This window comes from Schistocerca piceifrons, chromosome 7 (assembly GCF_021461385.2).
Source record: "Schistocerca piceifrons isolate TAMUIC-IGC-003096 chromosome 7, iqSchPice1.1, whole genome shotgun sequence".
Lineage (NCBI taxonomy): Eukaryota > Metazoa > Arthropoda > Insecta > Orthoptera > Acrididae > Schistocerca > Schistocerca piceifrons.
Window position 1 is genome coordinate 511,135,219 of NC_060144.1, and position 25,127 is coordinate 511,160,345.

Sequence of the window (25,127 nt, forward strand, 5' to 3'; positions counted from 1 at the left end):
GCCACATAAGGATCGATTAATTTTTATTGGATTTGCCATCATATCTTGGATAATCTGACTCCAATCAATTAGGATTAGCTATAACAATTCTAAATTTCATGTATAACTGTGCCTGATTTGGACAAAGCCATCCACCACCAATATTTATTTCAATCCCTGTATCTTTGTTGGGTACATTTCAATTATTTTTACTTTTATTATGTACAGGAAATGAGTAGAAATAATAACGACTGATTAAAGAAAAACCACCCCAAATTTACAAATAAAAAATCTTGAATGAGTTATTTTTCATTAAAAGTTGAATTTTTGTGAAAGCAACGAATTGGGGTACCCCTATTTTTATTTATTTATCTTCACTCTTTTTAAAATGTTTTATGAATTTTGTTGATGACAACATGAATAATAAACTTTTCTTCATCAGGATTAAAATGTTTAATTTTAGAAGCTTTTGCTCTTCTGTGAATATCTATCTTTCAATTTGTTTTGATATATTTTGATCATTGTGATCATTTTTATCACATTCAACTGCTATTCTGTATTCTGTAAGATATAAATCAATCACGTACTTCCCAATAGAGAACTGTGTTTCAAATCTTTCATTTTTAAAACACTTGATTATGATGCTAATAAATTCTTGCTCCTTTGTTTGCGTGCCTAAATTTAATTTTAAATCAAAATCACTAAAGAGGTTTTCTATTTCATTTTTTGAAGTAATTGTTCTATGTTTCTGTACTAATGAATTTATTCCTTAACTTATTAATGAAAACGGTATGAGGTTGTATATACATCTCAATACTTGATAAAGTTTTCAATTCAGTATAAGTTTTCTGGTCTTCAATACCTACTTGGTCTCTTGTATTTGTAAATTCTAAAAGTTTAGTAACATCTTTTGCTTTAAACCATGGATTATCCTTTTCATCAATGATCATAAACACTTATTATTATCATTTGTAAGCATGTTGTTGATTAGATCTATATTTGACCCCATTTAGAAGAAATGGCGTCGATAATAGGCTTTTTGTTTGCCTGATAAAATTTTTTTCTATATAACGGAGCAGGTTCATCAACCTGAACAGTGTTGTGTTAAACCTAAATTTTGTAAATACTGTAATAACGATAAGCCAATTGATAATTTAACTTCACAAAAATGGTTATAAAACGATGTGTAGACAATGTGTAAACGAATACTATGTTAGAAATTACAACAGAAAACGAATTCCTTGTTTATGTGGAAAAAATATTTCTAAATATTATTACAAAAATCACTTACAACGAATTCCGAGCATTCAACATTCGAAAATATTTTCGGTGAGTAATGATGAAAAACAAGCAAAAGAAATAAAATAAAAAAGAAAGCTTATCAAGAGATTAAAAACACAATTGTTTCGATGTTAATCAGTCACATAAGGATAGCCACAATAACGAATGAATAAAATGTAGTTTGGAGTGTATGAAAAATAAGAAAGGAGAATCATCTTGTACTTAATTTTTAAATATCTGTTACATAAGGTTTCTTATTGGTCGAATTTAAAAGGTTATTTTTTACAAATCTAGTGAATTTTATTTTATATAAATTGGGAAGCAAAAATGGAGAAATTCAGTTATTCAGCTTCATTATTATTTTGAAATAAATAATTTACAAGGTTATAGTAAAGTAAATAAAGCTGATCTAATTAGATTTACTAATGGACATTATCTAATGGAAGTTGGAAGGGTTTGGAAAAAATTAACTTATTACAAAATTGAATGTGGTAGTGAAATTTTTCAAAATAATGAAACTAATCCACTATAAAGAAATGTTTCCATTTTCTACCAATTTGTTTGTGAACTAAAAAACTAGAACTACTGATAAAAAATTATTTTAGTTTGATTCTATTTTATTTGAGAAACTAAGAGACAGAAGAACAGTTCATAATTATCTAGTTGATATTGCATAAGCAAACAGATTTATTTTGAAAATAAACTCAGTTGAAACTAATCATTTCTTGACTGCAGAAAACCGAAAATTATGAAAATTGTAAAAAACAGTTAAAAGTACATCACAGATTGAGAGTAACTTTTAAATCTTATTGTGGGTACCAAATACAGACAAACAGAAATATGATGGAATTCCACTTTCGAATAGGTGACAAATGAAAGAGAGAAAAGTAAACAGATCATTTTATCAACAAATTTTAATTTTCAATCACAAGGATCAAGATGGCCATGAACTACAGTTATTTGTTTACAACTAGGAATTAACAGAAAAGATCCATTGATAGGATCATCTTACATTGAACTACCAGATTAAATAGAAAGTAAAAAAGTATGTATTACTGTGAAAAATAAAGATCAAAAATGTTTTCTGTGGGCTATAAAATCTGCATTATATCCTGTATGTGAAAATGCAGAAAGAGTTACAAAATATAAAAATGTTGTTCTGATTTAATTTGAAAATTGAAAATTTTGTATATCCTGCAGTATTTGACTATATTCCAAAATTCAAGACTAAAATTAATGTACCTATTAAAGTTAATTCATTTGATGAAGACTATCTAGTGTATCTATTAAAAATCAAGAAATTTATGAGAGAAATAAGTAAATCTCCTCTATTTCAAGAATGGAATTAATTCACATTATTGTTAAGTAAAAAATTTATTTAGACTTGTATCGAGCAAATTAAATAATCATGAAGAAGTAAAATTTGTGATGTATGTTTACCCAAATTCACTAGTAACGAGAAATTAAGCAATCAAGCAACACACTGTTTATTTAACAAACCATTAAAAGCAAAAATTCCAAAGGTAGTTTTATACATTCATTTTAAAATTGGCAATATACACAAAACGTTCCATTCGTTATTTATGTTGATTTTGAATGTTTATAATTAAATATTTACAGCTTTCAATCAAATCTAGAGAATTCATATAAAATGAAATATCAAAAACGTGAAAAACCCTTTTGTTTATAGAGGGACAAATTGTTGTAAGAAAATTATTGAATGTAAAAAAACAAGAAAACGAAGAAATTTGAAGAATTTATTCTGAAATTGAAGAAATGAAACCATTAACTCCTGAAGAACAATCAAGCTATGCTAGATCGATAAAAATGTACATTGTATAAATGTCATCATTCAACAGAAAAAGGTTGGTTACCTTTATCATTTATAAATCCATTATGTAATAGCTGTAATTTACAGTTAAAACATCCTAGTTTCATATCAATTTATTTGCATAATTTATCTACATATGAGTCGCATCTGTTTGTAAAAGAATTTTGTTATGATAAAAAAATGAATAAATTTAAAACCAAATAACTATGATAGATACATAGTTTTGGTAAGAAGGCAGGAAATTTGAAGATGAGATTTATTAATATATTTAAATTTATAGTTTAATCACCTAACACACTTTCTTCAAATTTCAAAAAGGATCAAGTGAAAAATATTTTAAAAAATTTCTCACAAAGAGTTATTCAATCTAGTGATCAAACAACAAAACAAGAATTTTATACTGAACTCCCTGACTGTGAAATAAGTGATGAAGAGGGTAAACATGCAAAATTAATTTGCGAAAAATTTAATATAAAATATCTTGGTGAATATCAATATCTGTATCTTAAAAATGATGTATTGTTACTGTCTGATGTAATTGAAAAGTTTAGGTGGACTTGTATAAAAGCATATCATCTTTATCTATCTTTGTATTTACAGAACCAGGTTTTTTCGGGATTCAGTGTTGAGAATGGCTAAGCAACCACTTGATTTATTACATGATTATGATATGATTTTAATGGTTGAAAAGGGAATAAGAGGAGAAATATCACAGTGTTGTAAGAGATATGTTAAAGTGAAAGTAAATATATAAGCGATTATGATGCTAAAAAGATATAGAATTTTTTAGCATATTCAGATGTGAATAATTTATATGGTTATGCTATTAGTAATGTTTACCATATTATGGCTTTTAATGGGAAGAACCAAATAGTTTTGATTGTACAAAAATCACTGAAATATCAGGTAGTGTTAAAATTGGACATATTTTTGAAGTAGATTTAGAATATCGAAAAGAATTACACATTTTACACAAAGATTTACCATTAGCTCCTGAAAATGAATTTGTGCCAGGAACTAAATAAAGGAAATTGTTAAGTATGATAGAAAATAAAAATAATTATGTAGTTCACTATAGAAATCTTAAACAGTGTCTACCATTAGGAAATAAATTAACAAAAGTAATAGAGTTTAAAAATTTAAACAATCAGATTGGATGAAGAAGCATACAGATTGAAATGTAGAGATGGAACCTAAAGCCAAAAATGATTTTGGAAAAGATTTCTACAAATTGATGAATAGATGTGTATTTGGCAAGACAGTGGAAAATATTAGAAATAGAGTGGATATAAAGTTAGTATCAGATGAAGAAAAGTGTGATAAGCTTATAGCAAAACCAAACTTTAAAGGAAGAACAATGTTTAATCAAAATCTTGTCGCTTTTCCTATGAACAAAATAAAAATTACATTTAGTAAACCTATCTATGTTGGTATGAGTATACTTGATTTATCTAAAGAACTGAGGTATGATTTTCACTATAAAATAATGGAACCAAAAGAGGGACAAAATATTCATTATCATTATCAAGACACAGACAGTTACATTTACAATATTAAAACTAAAGATTTTTATAAACATATGAAATCGATGATTGATTACTTTGTACAAGTGATTATCCAACAGATAATATTCAAGAAATTCCACATGTAAATAAGAAAGTTTTAAGTAAGTAAAAAGATGAATACAATGGAAAAATAACGGAAGGATGTTGCAGTCTAAGAGCAAAAATGTTTGCTCATAATTTAATGATCAAATAGAAGAAAATCTATAGGAGTTAAGGAATATATTGTTAAAAATAGAATAAGTTTAGAATATTATAAAGGTTGATTGTTTAACAATAGAGAACAGTACAGAATAGTTAATATGATTCTAAGTGAAAAACATGTAGTCTATACATCTGAAATAAACAAAAAGACATTGAGTCCTCATAATGACAAAAGTCTTGTTTTGGAAAATAATATAGATACATTATCACATAGACATTACACACTGTAAAAATATGATAATTTTTTTCTAGATAAATAGAGACTAATCAAGTAGCTCAACAACACAAGTGTCTTGAAAGAGATTTTAAAAATAAGTTAGAGATAAAGGTTTTATATAGTATTACTTGTGAATATTTTAAAAAACTAGATATAGAGAAAAATTTGAATGGCGCTTAATAATAAGTTTAAGATTATTTTACCAGATATTCTAAATTAATTACTGATTGGGATTTCCGATTGGTTGAAGGAGGACAGATGAAACTGAAATGCAGATGAATGAAGAAACTTAAAAATAGAAACAATGAAATTCATGACCTATAATTCACTCTGAAAATTTTTTTAAAATGTTTGTTTTCTATTAAATATACAATACCAAAACACCTAAAGCAGTGTGGTAACTGACTGAATGAAAAGAATATTACTCAAGTTGATAAAGATAAGTATCAAAAACATAGATATTGTTGGTATGTAAAGAAAGTGTATCTTACTACCAGAAAATTAAGGTTACATGTGAATGTGGTGGAACTGTAACCAAACCTTGTCTTAAAAAACATTTACAAACAACAGTTTATTAAAATCTTACAGCTGCTCAAGAGGAAATAATTAAAATAATTTCAGGTGAGGAAATGATTGCTTATATTCACCATAATTCAGTTCATATTTTTTCTTTTGTGTACCATTTTTAAAAAAAATATTACATTTATTTTCTTACATTCACCTTTTTTGAGGAAAAATTTTATAATAATTGTGTATCATAATAAAAAATATATTTCTTAATTTTTTCTAAGTAAGTGCAAAACATGTTTTTTTAAATGAAAATAAATGAGTTAGCCCTGAAAATTGGACCATAGTAGATGATAAGTGTAGGTTCTAGGCAACTTTTTTACAAGATGGAGAACTTTTTGGATCACGAAGCAGGGCTTTACTCGTAAAGCTGTTTTATCAAAACAACAGCAATACGGCTGCTGCTCTTCTCACATATCGAGGCATTGTAGGAATACAGAAGGTCCATGTTCTGCAGCAGGACTGAAGATGATGATTGGGGTTCAAGCTAACAGCGATTTGAAAATTGCTCTAGGGGACGCCGACGGCCAATTGCGCCACAAATTGCAGAAGAAGTTGCCATTGTCATGGTTGAGAATCCTAGACACAACATACGATCTTCAAGCAGTATACTACTGTGTCATAACCGCTGTACATTCCATGTTCAACCGTTCGGAAAGTTGCAACAGTACCTAAACAGCATGTCATACGAGCAAACCAGATGCTTCTTTACGTGCGGTTACTCGTACTTTCGGTACTGGGACTATGCATAGCTCTGTTTAAAAAGAATAGCTCCATGTAGTCATAGAGTCAAACCGCACAGTCTGCTTTCATGCCTCGCAGTTAATTCACTGCACGTAATAACCTGTAGCTGTGATCCTGCTGTCAAATAATCTGTGCATTGGCTAGAATTGCGAGTTAATAAGATACACAGAAATGCAAAGTAAAAGTTAAACGAATAATTTAATAACATATTTTCTATTGATACAGGCGACAGAGAATTGTTGAATAATATTTATTCAAGAAAGGGCATCTCAAATAAAGGGGAAGTAAAAGCAGAAAAGTTACGTTGTGAGCGTTACGAGAATGGTAGCAAAATCCCCAAACTAAACAGTCACCAATGTGCCTCCTTCATCCGGGAGGGCGTTGGTCGACGCTTAAAGCTTGCAGTCTCCAACAATTTCCACAAAATTGTTTTTCGTTGAGGCATTTCAGGCCATTAGCCCCAGAGATGCAGATCATGTTTTTCCGTCAATCACTCTATTTCTGCCACTCGTATGAAAGTGCTATTTCCTGTTACAACTTTGTTCTCTAACGAGTGTTTTTTACAACTTTGTTCTCTAACGAGTGTTTGACAAGACCAGGTATACTGGGAAAGTGGATGGGAAAGTGCCTGGGAAAGTACCAGCTCTGACCACAAGCCACTTTAGATAGATTAAGAAATGACCAAGTCAGAAGCTACAGGCTGGTCAAAGCCTCCCTCCACCGGATGCCAGCTTTGACATGCCCAACATCAAGAGGACACTATGGTACTGCTGCAAGATAATATTTACACAGTGCGAAACTGCCATGATGTCTTCAATTACTTCCTGTGGTGCCATGGCAACTCAGATGTATGATCACCATAGTATAATACTGCCTGCACCAGCCTGCAAAGAAACATGATTCCGATCAAGCAACACGTCTCCATTAATCCATAGTCCAATCTCAATGAACTTGTGTCCACTGCAATAACGCAATCGTAATTGATGGTGTCATCGAGTCAACGTTGGAATATGCAGTAGTCTTCAACTCTGGAACCACATATTCAAAGAAGCACGCTGAATGGAGTGCTTTGAAACACTTGTGCCCGCACCTGCATTGTACTCTGTCGTCAGATCTCCCACAGATCGCCGCCTTTTCTGCTTTACAGAGCGTCCAAACATCCTGTCTCTGATGAGATGTGGACGTCTGTCCCTACGCGTCGTTTCACCGTCCTTCAACCAGTTACCTTACATATTCACGACAGGAACATGCAAACAGGCGACAAGTTTTGCTGTTTCAGAGATACTCTTTCCCAATCGCTGGCTCACAGCGAGCTGCTTTTTGCCGAGGTCACTTACATCAGCGAATTCCTCCACTTGTGGCCCGTATCACCCGATAGATTCCGTATTCGTTTCTACCTATATTTCAACCTTTCCTTACCATGCCACGTGCTCCCAGTCTCACTAGGCAGCACTCAGTCCCTCTGTGGGCGGTGGTCATCATGTTTCGGCTCATCAGTGGATCCTCTCATTTCTTCTTATGGTCACCTGTTGGAGATAACCCTGGTCAACATTCAAACCTCTTTTCCACATTTCCCCACTGTTTACGTTGTATGAGTGGTTTACAGCCAGCAGTGCATGCTTTGGTGCGGGAATACCCTCCACAGCCTTAACGATGACGTGTCGACTTATCGGCAGGTGTTCGAGCCGCTGGGTGTGCCGGACATGCTCGAGTTCCTCTCGCAGTCGGGGTGCCCCGAGGACGCCTTGGAGGAGGCTGGCCGGCGCCTCTTCAAGGTCGACCTAGAGACGGAGTCGCTAGCGGAGGTTGTCGCACACGCCAAGGAGCTGCACGTGCCCATCGTCTTCGAGTAAGTATGTGTGGTTTTGCAATTAAAATAGTTCTGCTGAGTTTCCATATTGAAAATAATTTAATAAAATCGAGGAGGAATGCTTCGCTGAGGTAGAAAAAGACCTGCTAGATATGGGTATAACACGAATGGCTATCCCTAAAAATACTCCACAGAAAGAAGAATATCCATGATCATTCTGCTTTCCAAGAAAAGCTACAACCAAAACTAGCAAAACTTGGACTGACAAGAGCGCTATCGACAAGAGATCGTGAGGTGATTCCATATTTCTAGATTTCCAGAAGGCTTTTGACACCGTTGTTAGCGTCTATAACTGAGTAGTCAGTACAGATTATTGCCAGGCAGACGACCCCCGCTCGATTCCCGGTTCAAAAATGTCCAAATGTGTGTGAAATCTTATGGGACTTAACTGCTAAGGTCATCAGTCCCTAAGCTTACACACTACTTAACCTAAATTATCCTAAGGACAAACACACACACCCATGCCCAAGGGAGGACTCGAACCTCCGCAGGGACCAGCCGCACAGTCCATGACTGCAGCGCCTTAGACGGCTCGGCTAATCCCACGCGGCTCGATTCCCGGTAGAGCGAAGGATTTTTCGCTGGTGGAAGGACTCGTAGGGGGTGTATTGAGCCTTGCGATGCCAGCTGACGAGCTACATGACTGAGAAGTAGCGGCTCTCCGGTCTGGAAAATGACCGGGAGAGCGGTGTGCTGATCACATGCTTCTCCATACCGCATCCGCAAGGCAGACAAGATACGGCATACCTTGGGCCCTTGGACCTTCAAGGCCTGTACAAGGATCTCGTTTTTTTTCGTTCCTCACAAGTGGCTTCTAATCAATTTCCGTGCCTGTGGAGTATCGTCTTGGTTATACGACTGGATTTGTGAGTTCCTGTAAGAAAAGTCACGTTGACCTCGGTACCACGGAAGAAGACACGAAGTTATTTCCTGTTTTATTTGCTTTGCTCCCACACAAAAGTCAAAATGCGTATGAAAGACCTTTGCTGGATTGAAAAATGCGATGTCAGAGTGGTCACAGAAAACTGCAGTGCTAGACTTTGAAATCACTATTAAGAAAACTATGAAAACAGTGTTCGCTTATGCATTTCTTTCCGGTAGCAATTTTCACTTCAACCAACGCCTGTGGAAAAAAATACAAGAACTGAGATCAACGGAGGAATATAGGGATAGAGGAGAAGTTCGACTGTTTTGCAACTTTTATGCTGCAGTGGCACAGCTTCCTCCAAACAATGTCGATGAATGACGGGATGTCATCTAGTGAAACTGAAGTGATATCTGAAGAGACCAAGGAAGTGTTATAGGCCTTGTGCTATACGTAATCCACATAAACAACGTAGTAGGTAATCTGAACAGCCATCTTGGGTTGTTTGCAGATGTTACTATCGTTTACTATATAGTTTACTATATAAAAGAGCAAAGCGAAATGCAAAATGATCTACACAAGATATTTACATCACACGAGAAATGGCAATGTAAAAAATGTGAGATCATCCACATGAGTACTAAATAAATTCTGTTAAATTTCGGTTGCACGATAAATCACACAAATTTACTATTCAACTAAAAGCCTAGGAATTACAGTCACCAACAATACTGTAGAACATCCTCAGTACTGTACTTTTTCTTTTATATACTCTAAGGCAAAAAAAAAAACAAAAAAAAACGACGCAACACGAAATAACTATGCAAAGAGGGCCCAATGTGATATTCAACCAGGTATCGACGGAAAATACAAAACTGTAAACTTTGGCGGCCGATGGATGAATGTGTGAAGATGCAACTTAGTTTCACCGCTCAGCTGGCAAGGGTGGTAAACAGGGAACATGTCGATACCAGGGCCTCATTCCGTGTACTCAGTTGGATAGCAACTACACCTCCCAACTAGGAGCGTGAACAATATAAGCAGATGTCAGCATTTGAGAGAGGACGTGTAGCTGGGCCCAAAGAAACCGGTTGGAGTAATCGACATATCGCTTGATGTTTGAATAGAAGTGATGCCACAATCCGACGATATTGGCACATATGGGTGAACCACAGCCGAACACAGCTTCAAGTAGGAAGCGGTCGACCAGAGAGACGACAAAACTTGAGAACCGAGGAATCGTCCGAGAGGCAATCAGAGCCCCGAATTCATCATTATCAGCGAGCCGACTTGCAACTGGTGCTTCAGTGACCACAATGGCTCACAGAAAGAGGCTGAACTCCCGGCGCCCCTTGCGATCACTACTATTGACCTCTGTACACCAACAAGCTCGTGTGCAGTGTTGTCGGGCACATCTGACCTGGAATCTAATTGACTGGAGTATAATTGTCTCCAGTGAAGAATCCTGCTTGTAACTGAGCCCCAATGACCAGCGAAAACGTGTCTGGAGACGCCCCAGACACCAGTGGGGTATGAACTCGACTGTCGCCCTTCATACGTCCCGATAACCAGGAGAGATGGTCTAGGGTGCTATTTCTTTCCTTAGCAGGACCCGTTTGGCTGTCATTTGCGGCACTCTTACAACACAGCGGTACATCGACGACATTTTACTCCCTGTTTTGTTGCCCCTCATTTTAAGCCATCCATGGCTTACATTTCATCAAGATAATGCACGCCCGCATACAGCGAGAGATTGTGCTATTTGTCTTCGTGCTTGTAGAACCCTACTGACCAGCAAGTTCGCCGGATCTCTCCTCCATTGAGAACGTTTGGAGTGTTATAGGCAGGACCCTCCAAACAGCTCGGCATGTTGACGAGCTAAAGTGCCAGCTGGACAAACTTTGGCATGATATTCTACAGGAGGATATCCAACAACTATACCACGCCGAATAACTGCTTCCGTAAGGGCCAGAGGTGGACAACATGTTACTGACATCCTCAATTTGTGTAGCTCCTCCTGTTGAAAAAGTCATCCAATTTTTCTGAAATGGTGACCATTTGTTTGTGTGTGCCCGTACATCACGTCTATCGCTTTCCGTCCCATCTGGATAACTCCTTAGTGGTACAATGTTTTGTTTTATTTTCTCTATTTTTTATTTCATTTTATTTTTGTCTTACACTGTATTTAGGAATAACTTACCCTAGAACTCTCACTCATTAAAAGGAAGGCCACTTACGTTGCGATGAGATCTTTTCACGAATTTTTAATCATCAACTTGCTTTTCCGAATGCCAAAACATTTTGTTGCCTCCCACCTACGTACGGAGAAATGGCCATCGTAATAAAATAAGAGAAATCAATGCTCGCACGAAAAGATTTAGGTGTTCATATTTCTCATGTCCTATTCCAGAATAAAACGATCAATACATACATGGTGAGAATGTCTTTCCCTAATTACAGAAATTTATTCCTAAGGCTCCATGATACATATACACTCCTGGAAATTGAAATAAGAACACCGTGAATTCATTGTCCCAGGAAGGGGCAACTTTATTGACACATTCCTGGGGTCAGACACATCACATGATCACACTGACAGAACCACAGGCACATAGACACAGGCAACAGAGCATGCACAATGTCGGCACTAGTACAGTGTATATCCACCTTTCGCAGCAATTCAGGCTACTATTCTCCCATGGAGACGATCGTAGAGATGCTGGATGTAGTCCTGTGGAACGGCTTGCCATGCCATTTCCACCTGGCGCCTCAGTTGGACCAGCGTTCGTGCTGGACGTGCAGACCGCGTGAGACGACGCTTCATCCAGTCCCAAACATGCTCAATGGGGGACAGATCCGGAGATCTTGCTGGCCAGGGTAGTTGACTTACACCTTCTAGAGCACGTTGGGTGGCACGGGATACATGCGGACGTGCATTGTCCTGTTGGAACAGCAAGTTCCCTTGCCGGTCTAGGAATGGTAGAACGATGGGTTCGATGACCGTTTGGATGTACCGTGCACTATTCAGTGTCCCCTCGACGATCACCAGTGGTGTACGGCCAGTGTAGGAGATCGCTCCCCACACCATGGTGCCGGGTGTTGGCCCTGTGTGCCTCGGTCGTGTGCAGTCCTGATTGTGGCGCTCACCTGCACGGCGCCAAACACGGATACGACCATCATTGGCACCAAGGCAGAAGCGACTCTCATCGCTGAAGACGACACGTCTCCATTCGTCCCTCCATTCACGCCTGTCGCGACATCACTGGAGGCGGGCTGCACGATGTTGGGGCGTGAGCGGAAGACGGCCTAACGGTGTGCGGTACCGTAGCCCAGCTTCATGGAGACGGTTGCGAATGGTCCTCGCCGATACCCCAGGAGCAACAGTGTCCCTAATTTGCTGGGAAGTGGCGGTGCGGTCCCCTACGGCACTGCGTAGGATCCTACGGTCTTGGCGTGCATCCGTGCGTCGCTGCAGTCCGGTCCCAGGTCGACGGGCACGTGCACCTTCCGCCAACCACTGGCGACAACATCGATGTACTGTGGAGACCTCACGCCCCACGTGTTGAGCAATTCGGCGGTACGTCCACCCGGCCTCCCGCATGCCCACTATACGCCCTCGCTCAAAGTCCGTCAACTGCACATACGGTTCACGTCCACGCTGTCGCGGCATGCTACCAGTGTTAAAGACTGCGATGGAGCTCCGTATGCCACGGCAAACTGGCTGACACTGACGGCGGCGGTGCACAAATGCTGCGCAGCTAGCGCCATTCGACGGCCAACACCGCGGTTCCTGGTGTGTCCGCTGTGCCGTGCGTGTGATCATTGCTTGTACAGCCCTCTCGCAGTGTCCGGAGCAAGTATGGTGGGTCTGACACACCGGTGTCAATGTGTTCTTTTTTCCATTTCCAGGAGTGTAGCAATGCAGCTTGTTGCAAATATCAGAAGTCCTTTTGTGGATACGTTTCTCCGTGTGCTCTGCTTGTTGCCCTTCGAACGTCTAAGCAAAACTTCATGTATCTCCATGTCTTTGACAACATCTCTTCCGTCATAGACTCACATCACCTCGTACTCGTGCTGTAAGAGTATGCACATCAGGAACTGGAGAACTGAATACTTTATCCTTAACGCAACACCACAAAGAAAGTCAGGAGAGGTTATGTCTAGTGAACGTGGTGCCCATGATGTTGGATGGTCCGCAAAAGTTTCATCCATGAACTGAGGAACGAATAATCCCCAGTGTGGCGGTGCACCATCTTGTTGATACACCACCCACGGTTGAAATTCTTCAGCTACAAGCATCCTTGAAGGTCATGCACGTTTTCTGACACCATATGCCCATCTTTGTCCATATTCAAAGTCTCAAACCGCTGTGAAGTGCATGGAAGAGGGTGCTTTCCAATTTACCACGTATTAGGTTTCCTTCGTGGTAAATTGGTTTCCTTCAGTGAAGGGAGACGAAAATTTAATAGTCATGGGTGATTGGAATTCGAGAGCAGGAAAAGGGAGAGAAGGAAACATAGTAGGTGAATATGGATTGGGGCTAAGAAATGAAAGAGGAAGCCGCCTGGTAGAATTTTGCGCAGAGCATAACTTAGCATAACTTGGTTCAAGAATCATGAAAGAAGGTTGTATACATGGAAGAAGCCTGGAGATACTGGAAGGTCTCAGACAGATCATATAATGGTAAAACAGAGATTTACAAATCAGGTTTTAAATTGTAAGACATTTCCAGGGGCAGATGTGGACTCTGACCACAATCTATTGGTTATGAACTGCAGATTAAAACAGAAGAAACTGCAAAAAGGTGGGACTTTGAGAAGATGGGACCTGGATAAACTGAAAAAACCAGAGGTTGTACAGAGTTTCAGGGAGAGCATTAGAGAATGATTGACAAGAATGGGGGAAAGAAGTATAGTAGAAGAAGAATAGGTAGCTTTAAGAGATGAAATAGTGAAGGCAGCAAGGGATCAAGTAGGTACAAAGATGAGGGCTGATTGAAATCCTCGGGTAACAGAAGAGGTATTGTATTTAATTGATGAAAGGAGAAAATGCAAAAATGCAGTAAATGAAGCAGGCAAAAAGGAATACAAACGTCTCAAAAATGATACCGACAGGAACTGCAAAATGGATAAGCAGGCATGGCTAGAGGACAAATGTAAGGATGTAGAGGCTTGTGTCACTAGGGGTAAGATAGATACTGCCTACAGGAAAATTAAAGAGACCTTTGGAGAAAAGAGAACCACTTGTATGAATATCAAGGGCTCAGATGGAAACCCAGTTCTAAGCAAAGAAGGGATAGCAGAAAGGTGGAAGGAGTATATAGAGGGACTATACAAGGGCGATGGTCTTGAGGACAATATTATGGAAACGGAAGAGGATGTAGATGAAGATGAATGGGTGATATGATACTGCGTGAAGAATTTGATAGAGCACTGAAAGACCTAAGTCGAAACAAGGCCCCAGGAGTAGACAACATTCCATTAGAACTACTGACAGCCTTGGGAGAGCCAGTCCTGACAAAACTCTACCATCTGGTGAGCAAAATGTATGAAACAGGCGAAATACCCTCAGACTTCAAGAAGAATACAATAATTCCAATCCCAAATATAAATAACAGAAAAGTATAACGTGCTAACGAAGAAAGCTGGAGCGTTTAAATGGCGAAAAACGAAACACTACCCAAAGGCAATAAAATTCAGTACACAGTAAGGCAAAAACACCTGCTTTAGGTGTTGACAGATATGAAAATTACCGAACTGTCAGTTTAATAAATCACTAAATACTAACGCGAATTCTGTACAGACGAATGGAAAAACTGGTAGAAGCCGAACTCGGGGAAGATCAGTTTGGATTCCGTAGAAATATCGGAACACGTGAGGCAATACTGACCCTACGACTTATCTTAGAAGCTAGATTAAGAAAAGGCAAACCTATGATTCTATCATTTGTAGACTTGGAGAAAGCTTTTGACAATGTTGACTGGAATAATCTCTTTCAAATTCTGAAGGTGGCAGGGGTAAAATACAGGGAGCGAAAAGCTATTTACAATTTTTACAGAAACCAGATGGCAGTTATAAGGCTAGGCGCAAATTGAGACGCGTATAGCGCGTGTGGCGCGACGCAGCGCAGCGCGCGTTTTTGTAACATCACAGGTTCAAATGAGACCGCGAAAATTGCGACGCGACGCGACTGGGACGCGACACGCGCCTGCGCCAGGTCGCGCGGCGTTGTGGTTGAGGCACAGTTTCTCGCGACGCGCGTAGCGCTTGCCTCGCTAGCACCGTGGGAAATTTGAGGCGGGGAGCGGAGAAATAGCCCGGCCATATGCTCACATCGGAACGGCGCATATCAGCAGTGGTAGTATCGCCAATACGATAAATTTTGCCTTACTGTGTACTGAATTTTATTGCCTTTGGGTAGTGTTTCGTTTTTCGCCATTTAAACGCTCCAGCTTTCTTCGTTAGCACGTTATACTTATCTGTTATTTATATCTGCATAGTTTTGTTTTGTTTTTCTTCTGTCAAGAAAAATATATACTTCAGTAACTGATGAGCCATTGGCCCCTGGAATTGCACCATATGCCTCCGCGATGTTTTCAGATCGCAAGAAGGGACAGAGGGTAGTGAATAAGGAAGCAAGGAATATTATAAAATCATGTGATTAAGAATCAAGGCAGAAAAGTAAAGCAAGGTTATATTCTCGCTGCCTAGTAAGCTAGCGTATCTGTACGATCTGTTACAAAAATTTAGAAAGGGATAATCTCCACAGGTGTGATCCCTTTGTTCTTGTGGTAAAAAGCGTCCAAGATCCTAAGTACAGAAGTTTCACTGTGATTACTATGATATGGATGTAATAATGTAATACGACACACTGTACTACATGCATGTGAACAACATATTTCCACTGCAAGCTGGAAACAGTCGAAAAGCAGTCACAAATAACAATGTTTTAATTGGTTCGCCGTGGTGAGAAAAAACACTTCAATTGTTGCATGGACATTATCAGCATTAATAAACTAATTGTACAACAACAGGCTATACAAATGAAGAAAATGGTCGGTACTATTACGAAAGTAGGAATATCCTAAAAGAGTGTTATGATTAGGTATATTTAATTTGTTGAAATGTGCTGCTGACAAAGGCAGATCTACTTTCATGACAATGTTTTTCGAACTCCATCTCACAAGGCACACATGGCTAGCTCGTGCATTCCTGTCGCGCGCATTATCCTTTGCTGCTGACAATACACTGACCATTGTGTTGTGCGACAGACCAATTGTTTATTTTTCTCAATAACAACTATTTTATTCGCGATCGCGCATTGTCAGTTTGGCAAGCCCTAGGCGAGTGAACAGTATCTGGCATGTGTCTATCATTCCGCCTGAAGGAACGCTCATCATTACTTTAATACTGCTCAAATCAAGAGAAGGAATAAAATCCTTTGGTAAGTTTCCATTCCCGTCGCTCAGTGTTAAAAATACGATGGGTTACGGGGATTCACCAAAATTCCAACAGAATTGCCAATCTGTTTTTGTGTGAGTTGTTAACCTTTTCTCATTCGAAGAAGCATTAGCATTTATGAGTAAAGGCCACAATTCTCTTGGTGACGGGTTTAATTGTACTTCCTTTGCCACAGTGTAATTTGCCAAACTCATCTCACAGCAGCTATTGCGACAGAATTCCGAAACGGAGGGCATCATTAAACAAGTAATTGGCGATCACAGAGCTCAACAGCTTACGAAAAACCTCATAGTGTCGGTTTGCAGTAACATAAAAGAAGAACTTTCATGTTTATTTTCATACTAGGAAGCTCTTGTTTCGCTAGCTGTCGGTAACTCTTAAAAAATTACAGTCACTGGAGTGAAATAAATAAAAAAAGAAGTATAAGTAGTGATATATCGCCATAGATAAGAAAGTGCCGTATGTGGCAAAACACTCTCCTCCTTGTGTGCTATCATTCGCCAAACTTTCCTTTCGATGTCTCGAGCGGTTTAGGAGATACGAGAGATGTTGCGAGTATTTCATTCTCGCGGGCGTGAGATCGTAAGTGAGCGCGCTACATGGGATCCATTTTCTCGAGATCGGAGGCAGATAGAGATCTCCTCCCAAGTCTAAACAAAAATTCAGCATGTTAGCTAAATTTCATACGCAGCAACATATGGTGTAATACGCACCAAACGCAAAATCATAGCGACCCCTAATTTTCGTTGCAAACTTCTTGAGTTTTGCGTAGTGTCTTACTAAAATGTGTACATCACAATAAGAATGGTCATTAGCGAGGTGATGGGCACTTCGCCACGAAGCTGACATATAACGCTACAAGTAAGGCAAGGCACGTGCGTGTCGCGCTGTAGTGTCGTGTCACGTCACACGTGCTATACGCTTCTCAATTTGCGCCTAGCCTAGGCTGCGTTCACACTGCCGGCCGGGCGGAGCCGAGCCTGGCCGGGCCGCCGCCCGCTTTGATATCAAACACATGGTTTTGAATTGCGGTGTTCAGACTGGCGGCCGGGCCGCGCCGACACGGCTAAAGAACTTGCCCCCTTTCTATCAGCAATTTATCGTAGATCGCTGGAAGAACGTAAAGTACCGAGCGACTGGAAGAAAGCGCAGGTCGTTCCCATTTTCAAGAAGGGTCATAAATCAGATGCGAATAATTATAGGCCTATTTCGCTTACGTCAATCTGTTGTAGAATAATGGAACATGTTTTGTGTTCTCGTATTATGACGTTCTTAGATAATACAAATCTCCTTCATCATAACCAACATGGATTCCGCAAACAGAGATCATGTGAAACTCAGCTCGCCCTATTTGCCCAAGAAATTCATAGTGCCGTAGACACTGGCGAGCAGATCGATGCCGTATTCCTGGACTTCAGGAAGGCATTTGATACGGTTCCGCACTTACGTTTAGTGAAAAAAATACGAGCTTACGGAATATCGGACCAGGTTTGTGATTGGATTCAGGATTTCCTAGAAGAAAGAACACAACATGTCATTCTTAACGGTTCAAAATCTGCAGATGTAGAGGCAATTTCGGGAGTACCGCAGGGAAGCGTGATAGGACCTTTATTGTTTACAATATACATAAATGACTTAGTTGACAACATCGGGCCGGCCGAAGTGGCCGTGCGGTTAAAGGCGCTGCAGTCTGGAACCGCAAGACCGCTACGGTCGCAGGTTCGAATCCTGCCGCGGGCATGGATGTTTGTGATGTCCTTAGGTTAGTTAGGTTTAACTAGTTCTAAGTTCTAGGGGACTAATGACCTCAGCAGTTGAGTCCCATGGTGTTCGGAGCCATTTGACAACATCGGTAGCTCCGTGAGGCTATTTGCAGATGACACGGTTGTCTACAAGAAAGTAGCAACATCAGAAGACTCGTACGTACTCCAGGAGGACCTGCAGAGGATTAATGCATGGTGCGACAGCTGGCAGCTTTCCCTAAACGTAGATAAATGTAATATAATGCGCATACATAGGGGCAGAAATCCATTCCAGTACGATTATGCCATAGGTGGTAAATCATTGGAAGCGGTAACGACCGTAAAATACTTAGGAGTTACTATCCGGAGCGATCTGAAGTGGAATGATCACATAAAACAAATAGTGGGAAAAGCAAGCGCCAGGTTGAGATTCATAGGAAGAATTCTAAGAAAATGTGACTCATCGACGAAAGAAGTAGCTTACAAAACGCTTGTTCGTCCGATTCTTGAGTATTGCTCATCAGTATGGGACCCTTACCGGGTTGGATTAATAGAAGACATAGACATGATCCAGCGAAAAGTAGCGCGATTCGTCATGGGGACATTTAGTCAGCGCAAGAGCGTTACGGAGATGCTGAACAAGCTCCAGTGGCGGACACTTCAAGAAAGGCGTTACGCAATACGGAGAGGTTTATTATCGAAATTACGAGAGAGCACATTCCGGGAAGAGATGGGCAACATATTACTACCGCCCACATATATCTCGCGTAATGATCACAACGAAAAGGTCCGAGAAATTAGAGCAAATACGGAGACTTACAAGCAGTCGTTCTTCCCACGCACAATTCGTGAATGGAACAGGGAAGGGGGGATCAGATAGTGGTACAATAAGTACCCTCCGCCACACACCGTAAGGTGGCTCGCGGAGTATAGATGTAGATGTAGGTGTAAGCCTCCCGGAGCCGAGCCGGCGACATCTCGAATGTTTATTATTGCCGGCGCGAGCCGACCGCAGGCGCGAGCCTGTGGAGCAGCACTACTGCTTCTGCAGTACACGCATCACACGTCTCCCTTCTGCTTTCATCACAAGTGTGACTGCACACGTCTTTTATTTTAAGATGTTACCTCACATTTCACAATCAGTGAGGAAAAATTACGTTTATTATAATGATACATGAGAAATTACTTTTATTTCAGTTATTTAATCTACTGTATTTAGAATTAAATTTGTGTTCTGTTTCGAAATTTTGTCTTGAATGTTCTGCAGCACATACTAAAATGTATTATGATTCATTCTGTAATATGAATAAATTTTTCAGGATAGTTTTTAAGTTCTTCATGTAAAGAAAAAAACCCTCCTAAATGTCTGTCGCTATTTATGGGATGAATCCATAACCTCCTAGTTCTTCTGTACTTCAAAACTCGACGAGTTACAGCAGATTCAAAACAATACGAATAAAAGAGTGAAGACATTGTTCTACACGACAGCACAGACTAGCTAAAGGCGAGCAACTGTTGACTGCAGCTGCGTTTTCTACAGACTTGCTTGTCAGCTGTCGAAGGGTGGGGATTTTTTAAAATTTATTTATTTGGCCTCCGGCAGCTGACATCCATTTAGCCAAAGAGTGGGGATTACCTTGACAGTGCAGCGCAGCCCGCCAAGGAAGAAAATAAAAAAAACAATGAAGAACAATGAAACGCACATCTGTGTCGATGTACAGTAGTTTCATTAACCCTCCATTATTTTTTCTGTCAAAGTAGGCAACGAGACTACAGAATTGCGCTTCAGTTTCTGCAGTAAACGTATCACAAATCTCCAGTTTGTTTTTGTGATTAGTTTTACACCACTGATCACTTGTAATTAGTTTTTTTCTGTCCTGCATTATATGACTACATTAAACCAAGCTGTAACCGCTCTAACTCCGTGGCTTGCCGACGCGGCACTGACGCCACTGAATATCTCGCATTACTTGTGACCAGAGACAGATATCAGTGTCATTATCATTTCAAAAACTTTTTGGTACTTTTAGCTACATTTCATTCGCAACAATGTATGGTCTAAAACGGATCTAACAGTAAGCTACCCGCTACATAACTTTTTCACTACAAGATTTGTAAATCAAGTGCACAACGTTGACAAATAGCATCATTTCACAATGACTGTTAAGAAATATGAAAAGATAAATGATTCAATACGAAGCTAAGATGTTGCACTACCACGTCTACAAAAATCAGATTCTTTAGCCGCATACTTTCTTCAAATTCGGTTGGGAAGCGTTGCGAAACTAAGAAATCACGCGAAACGAAAAGTAGACTTTTTCTTTTTTCACGACGTAAGTAACGCTTTTAAGGAAAAAATGAGTTCATAAAACGATGTGGCGCAGTCTTATATACCGCTAAGAATTTTTAGAACATGAAAATCGGGAAAGTGGATTTTCCCCCATTTCGCCGACCCGGCTCGGCGCGGCGCGCAGTGTGAATGCACTACACGTCGGCCTGAGCTGGATAGGCACGAGCCGAGCCAGTACGCGTCAGCCCGGCCCGGCCCGGCCGGCAGTGTGAACGCAGCCTTTAAGAGTCGAGGGACATGAAAGGGAAGCAGTGGTTGGGAAGGGAATGAGACAGGGCTGTAGCCTCTCCCCGATGTTATTCAACCTGTACAGGGTGATTCAAAAAGAATACCACAACTTTAAAAATGTGTATTTAATGAAAGAAACATAATATAACCTTCTGTTATACATCATTACAAAGAGTATTTAAAAAGTTTTTTTTTTCACTCAAAAACAAGTTCAGAGATGTTCAATATGGCCCCCTCCAGACAAACGAGCAATATCAATCCGATACTCCAACTCGTTCCACACTCTCTGTAGCATATCAGGCGTAACAGTTCGGATAGCTGCTGTTATTTCTCGTTTCAAATCATCAATGGTGGCTGGGAGAGGTGGTGGAAACACCATATCCTTAACATACCCCCATAAGAAAAAATCGCAGGGGGTAAGATCAGGGCTTCTTGGAGGCCAGTGATGAAGTGCTCTGTCACGGGCTGCCTGGCGGCCGATCCATCGCCTCGGGTAGTTGACGTTCAGGTAGTTACGGACAGATAAGTGCCAATGTGGTGGCGCTCCATCCTGCTGAAATATGAATTGTTGTGCTTCTTATTCGAGCTGAGGGAACAGCCAATTCTCTAACATCTCCAGATACTGTAGTCCAGTTACAGTAGCACCTTCGAAGAAAAAGGGACCAAAAACTTTATTGGCTGAAATGGCGAACAAATGTACAACTAAATGAAACTTTATAGCTCCCTTAATTCGTCGACAGATAGTGCTTACCTCTGCCTTTTGTCGTTGCAGAGTTTTAAATTCCTAAAGTTGTGGTATCCTTTTTGAATGACCCTGTATATTGAGCAAGCAGTAGAGGAAACAAAAGAAAAATTCGGAGTAGGTATTAAAATCCATGGAGAAGAAATAAAAACTTTAAGGTTCGCCGATGACCTTGTAATTCTGTCAGAGACAGCAAAGGACTTGGAAGAGCAGTTGATCGGAATGGACAGTGTCTTGAAGGGAGAATATAAGATGAACATCAACAAAAGCAAAACGAGGATAATGGAATGTAGTCGAATTAAGTCGGGCAATGCTGAGGGAATTAGATTAGAAAATGAGACACTTAAAGTAGTAAAGTAGTTTTGCTATTTGGGGAGCAAAGTAACTGATGATGGTCGAAGTAGAGAGGATATAAAATGTAGACTGGCAATAGCAAGGAAAGCGTTTCTGAAGAAGAGAAATTTGTTAACATCGAGTATAGTTTTAAATGTCAGGAAGTCGTTTCTGAAAGTATTTGTATGGAATGTAGCCATGTATGGAAGTGAAACATGGACGATAAATAGTTTGGACAAGAAGAGAATAGAAGCCTTTGAAATGTGGTGCTACAGAAGAATGCTGAAGATTAGATGGGTAGATCACGTAACTTATGAGGAAGTATTGAATAGGACTGGGGAGAAGAGGAGCTTGTGGCACAACTTGACAAGAAGAAGGGATCGGTTGGTAGGACATGTTCTGAGGCATCAAGGGATCACCAATTTAGTATTGGAGGGCAGCGTGGAGGGTAAAAGTCGTAGAGGGAGACCAAGAGATGAATACACTAAACAGATTCAGAAGGATGTAGGCTGCAGTACGTTTTGGGAGATGAAGAAGCTTGCACAGGATAGAGTAACATGGAGAGCTGCATCAAACCAGTCTCAAGACTGTAGACCACAAGAACAACAACAACAGATTTCCTTCCTGTTCTATTCGGGTATTTAAGGCGGTGAGAATAACATGCTTCTAATCTTATCCACGCGGTCGTTACTGGAGCGTTACGTATGAGGCAGTGGTGCATTCCTAGCTTTCTCACTCAGTACTGATTGTTGAAACTCTGTAAGCAGGCTTTCGTGGGATATTTGGCGTCTATGATCGACTGTCTGCCAGTTAACGTTCTTCAGAATTTCCGTGATTCCCTCCCGTGTGCCAGACAAACCGATCGCCATTAGTGAACCCCATGCTGGATCTACTTCCCTCACATTAGAACAATATTCTAGGATGCACCGCCCGAGTACTTTGTAACCAATCTCGTTTCTAGACCAGGTACATTTTGGCAGTATTCTACCAATTATTCCAATTTCTCACTTGCTTTATTTACGATTAAGCTTATGTGATTGCTCCCTTTCACATACCCTCAAATTGTTACACTGAGGCATTGGTATGATATTTTATTCCAGTTGCGACTCACTGATACTGTTGTCAGGATACTGTGTTTTTGTGTTTTGTGAAGCACTCGCTTCTTCATCTGAGAACATTTAAATCAAGCTGCTGATCACTACACCACTTTGATATCTTATCAAAATCTGCTTGAATACTTACGTCAGTTTTTCATATAGTCCTTCCTTACAAACATCTACATCATCTGCAAAAGTCTGAAGCTAACATTAACACATATTCTGCCAGATCATTAATATGCAACATGAACAACAATGGTCCCTACACATTTTCCTGGAGCACGTCTGACGTTACTTCTATATCCATCCAAGATAAAATGCTGCGTGCTTCATACGAAGAAATCCTCTAATCTCGTTAGCACCCCAAAAAGTGATCGAAGAATTTACAGTGGATCGCCGCTTCAGTCTTCCATCTCCTGGAACTCACCTCCATTACACTTTCGCTACACTCATGATTACACCTTTCACTACATTTTATTGAATTTCTTTGTTTTTCTGTCTCTGCTACTAATTCCCAACATATGTCTTCCTGCTGCACGCTGAGCAGCCCTCCCGATCTGAATGTTTTTCACATTAAAAGATTCACGTATCATTATCATAAATCATACTGACGATCGAAACGATTGTGACCACCTGCTTAGCCGGCCGCAGTGGCCGCGCAGTTCCAGGCGCTTCAGTCTGGAACCGCGCGACCCCTACTGTCGCAGGTTTGAATCCTGCCTCGGGCATGGATGTGTGTGGTGTCCTTAGGTTAGTTAGGTTTAAGTAGTTCTCAGTTCTAGGGGACTGATGACCTTAGATGTTAAGTCCCATAGTGCTCAGAGCCATTTGATCCATTTTGACCACCTGCTTAATAGTGTGTGGATTCGAACAAGTCGCTAGATATGTGGCACTAGGTGTCTACCCGCGGTTCACACTATTGCCATAAATTACAGTCCAGCAGTTTGTGGCATGGAGCTGGCGCCCGATTGCGTGTTTCTCGTCGGATTCAGATCAGATGAAATTGGTGCCAAGGCACCAAAGTCGGTTCACAATCATGCTCCTCAAACGTCTGTAGCACGGCTGTGGATGGGCGACATGGACAGTTATCGTGCTGGAAGATACCGCCATCGTCAGAGAAGAAATCAAGCATGAACAGAAGCAAGTAGTTCGCAATAATGTTCATGTACTCTACAGCTGTCATTATGCCTTCGATTACTTCCAGTGTTGACATGGATGCGAAGGTGAGTATCGCCCATGGCATACATAGAATCATTACTTAGTTCTTGTTTGGAGTAATGTGGAAGAAGCTGCCAAGTGAAGTATAGCAGTAGCAACCACTGGTCAGTAAGCGCACTTGGTGACATGTATGTCACAATAACATGTACACAAAAGAATTCCAAGATGGACTAGCTGTACTCAGCAAAATACAGCACCAAGCAACAGTAATAGCCAGAGTGAAGAGGGCAGTATCACAACACCAGGGCAAGACTCGTGTTATGAGCTACGTGACGAGGTGTGGGGTTTTAGTGTAACAGGTGGACCCCAGAGCCACATAGCTGTGGATTTTGAGACAGTTCCGTTTCAGAGTCCAGCAGCACCACCATGACTCCAGGTCGATGCCAGACAATAAGAGGACTGGCCACCACCAGCTGCAGCCATGGATTCGAGACCAGGTCAGGCCAGCCACTGCTATCACTGAGCTTCCTTGCGATGCTTACTGCCACAGCACTGCTGTCGTGCCATCTGCGCAAGGCACCATCAGACTCCTGCCAGAGAGCAGTGGGTCATGTTCCATGCACGGCAGTCTTCCTTCGCCCAAGCAGTGGACGTCGTGGGGCCAGAGTGGACCAAGTTTGAGCGTCCACCACTGCAGAACCAAATCGCAGCACAACACGGGGCGTCGCTGACGTCAAGGCCGTGGCCCACTGATAGGACACTGACCGTCACTCTGCCCGACGTCTGCATCAGGGGATGCTAACACTGCCAATTCTCGGCATGGTGTAAGCCGATGCTTACGAACCTTCTCCGGGCTGAGTCGCAAGAGTGGAGCGAGTCTGCCACACATTGCTAATG

The 25,127-nt window shown here is 40.4% G+C and overlaps 1 protein-coding gene across 1 annotated transcript in view; it reads left to right on the forward strand.

The window, feature by feature from the left end:
* LOC124805335 (galactoside alpha-(1,2)-fucosyltransferase 2-like) overlaps nucleotides 1–25,127 on the forward strand; it is a 107,783-nt gene that overhangs the window by 32,450 nt on the left and 50,206 nt on the right. The window contains exon 3 of the mRNA XM_047265855.1: nucleotides 8,062–8,234. Within this exon, the coding sequence (XP_047121811.1) occupies nucleotides 8,062–8,234 (173 nt within the window). The remainder of the gene's footprint in view (nucleotides 1–8,061; nucleotides 8,235–25,127) is intronic.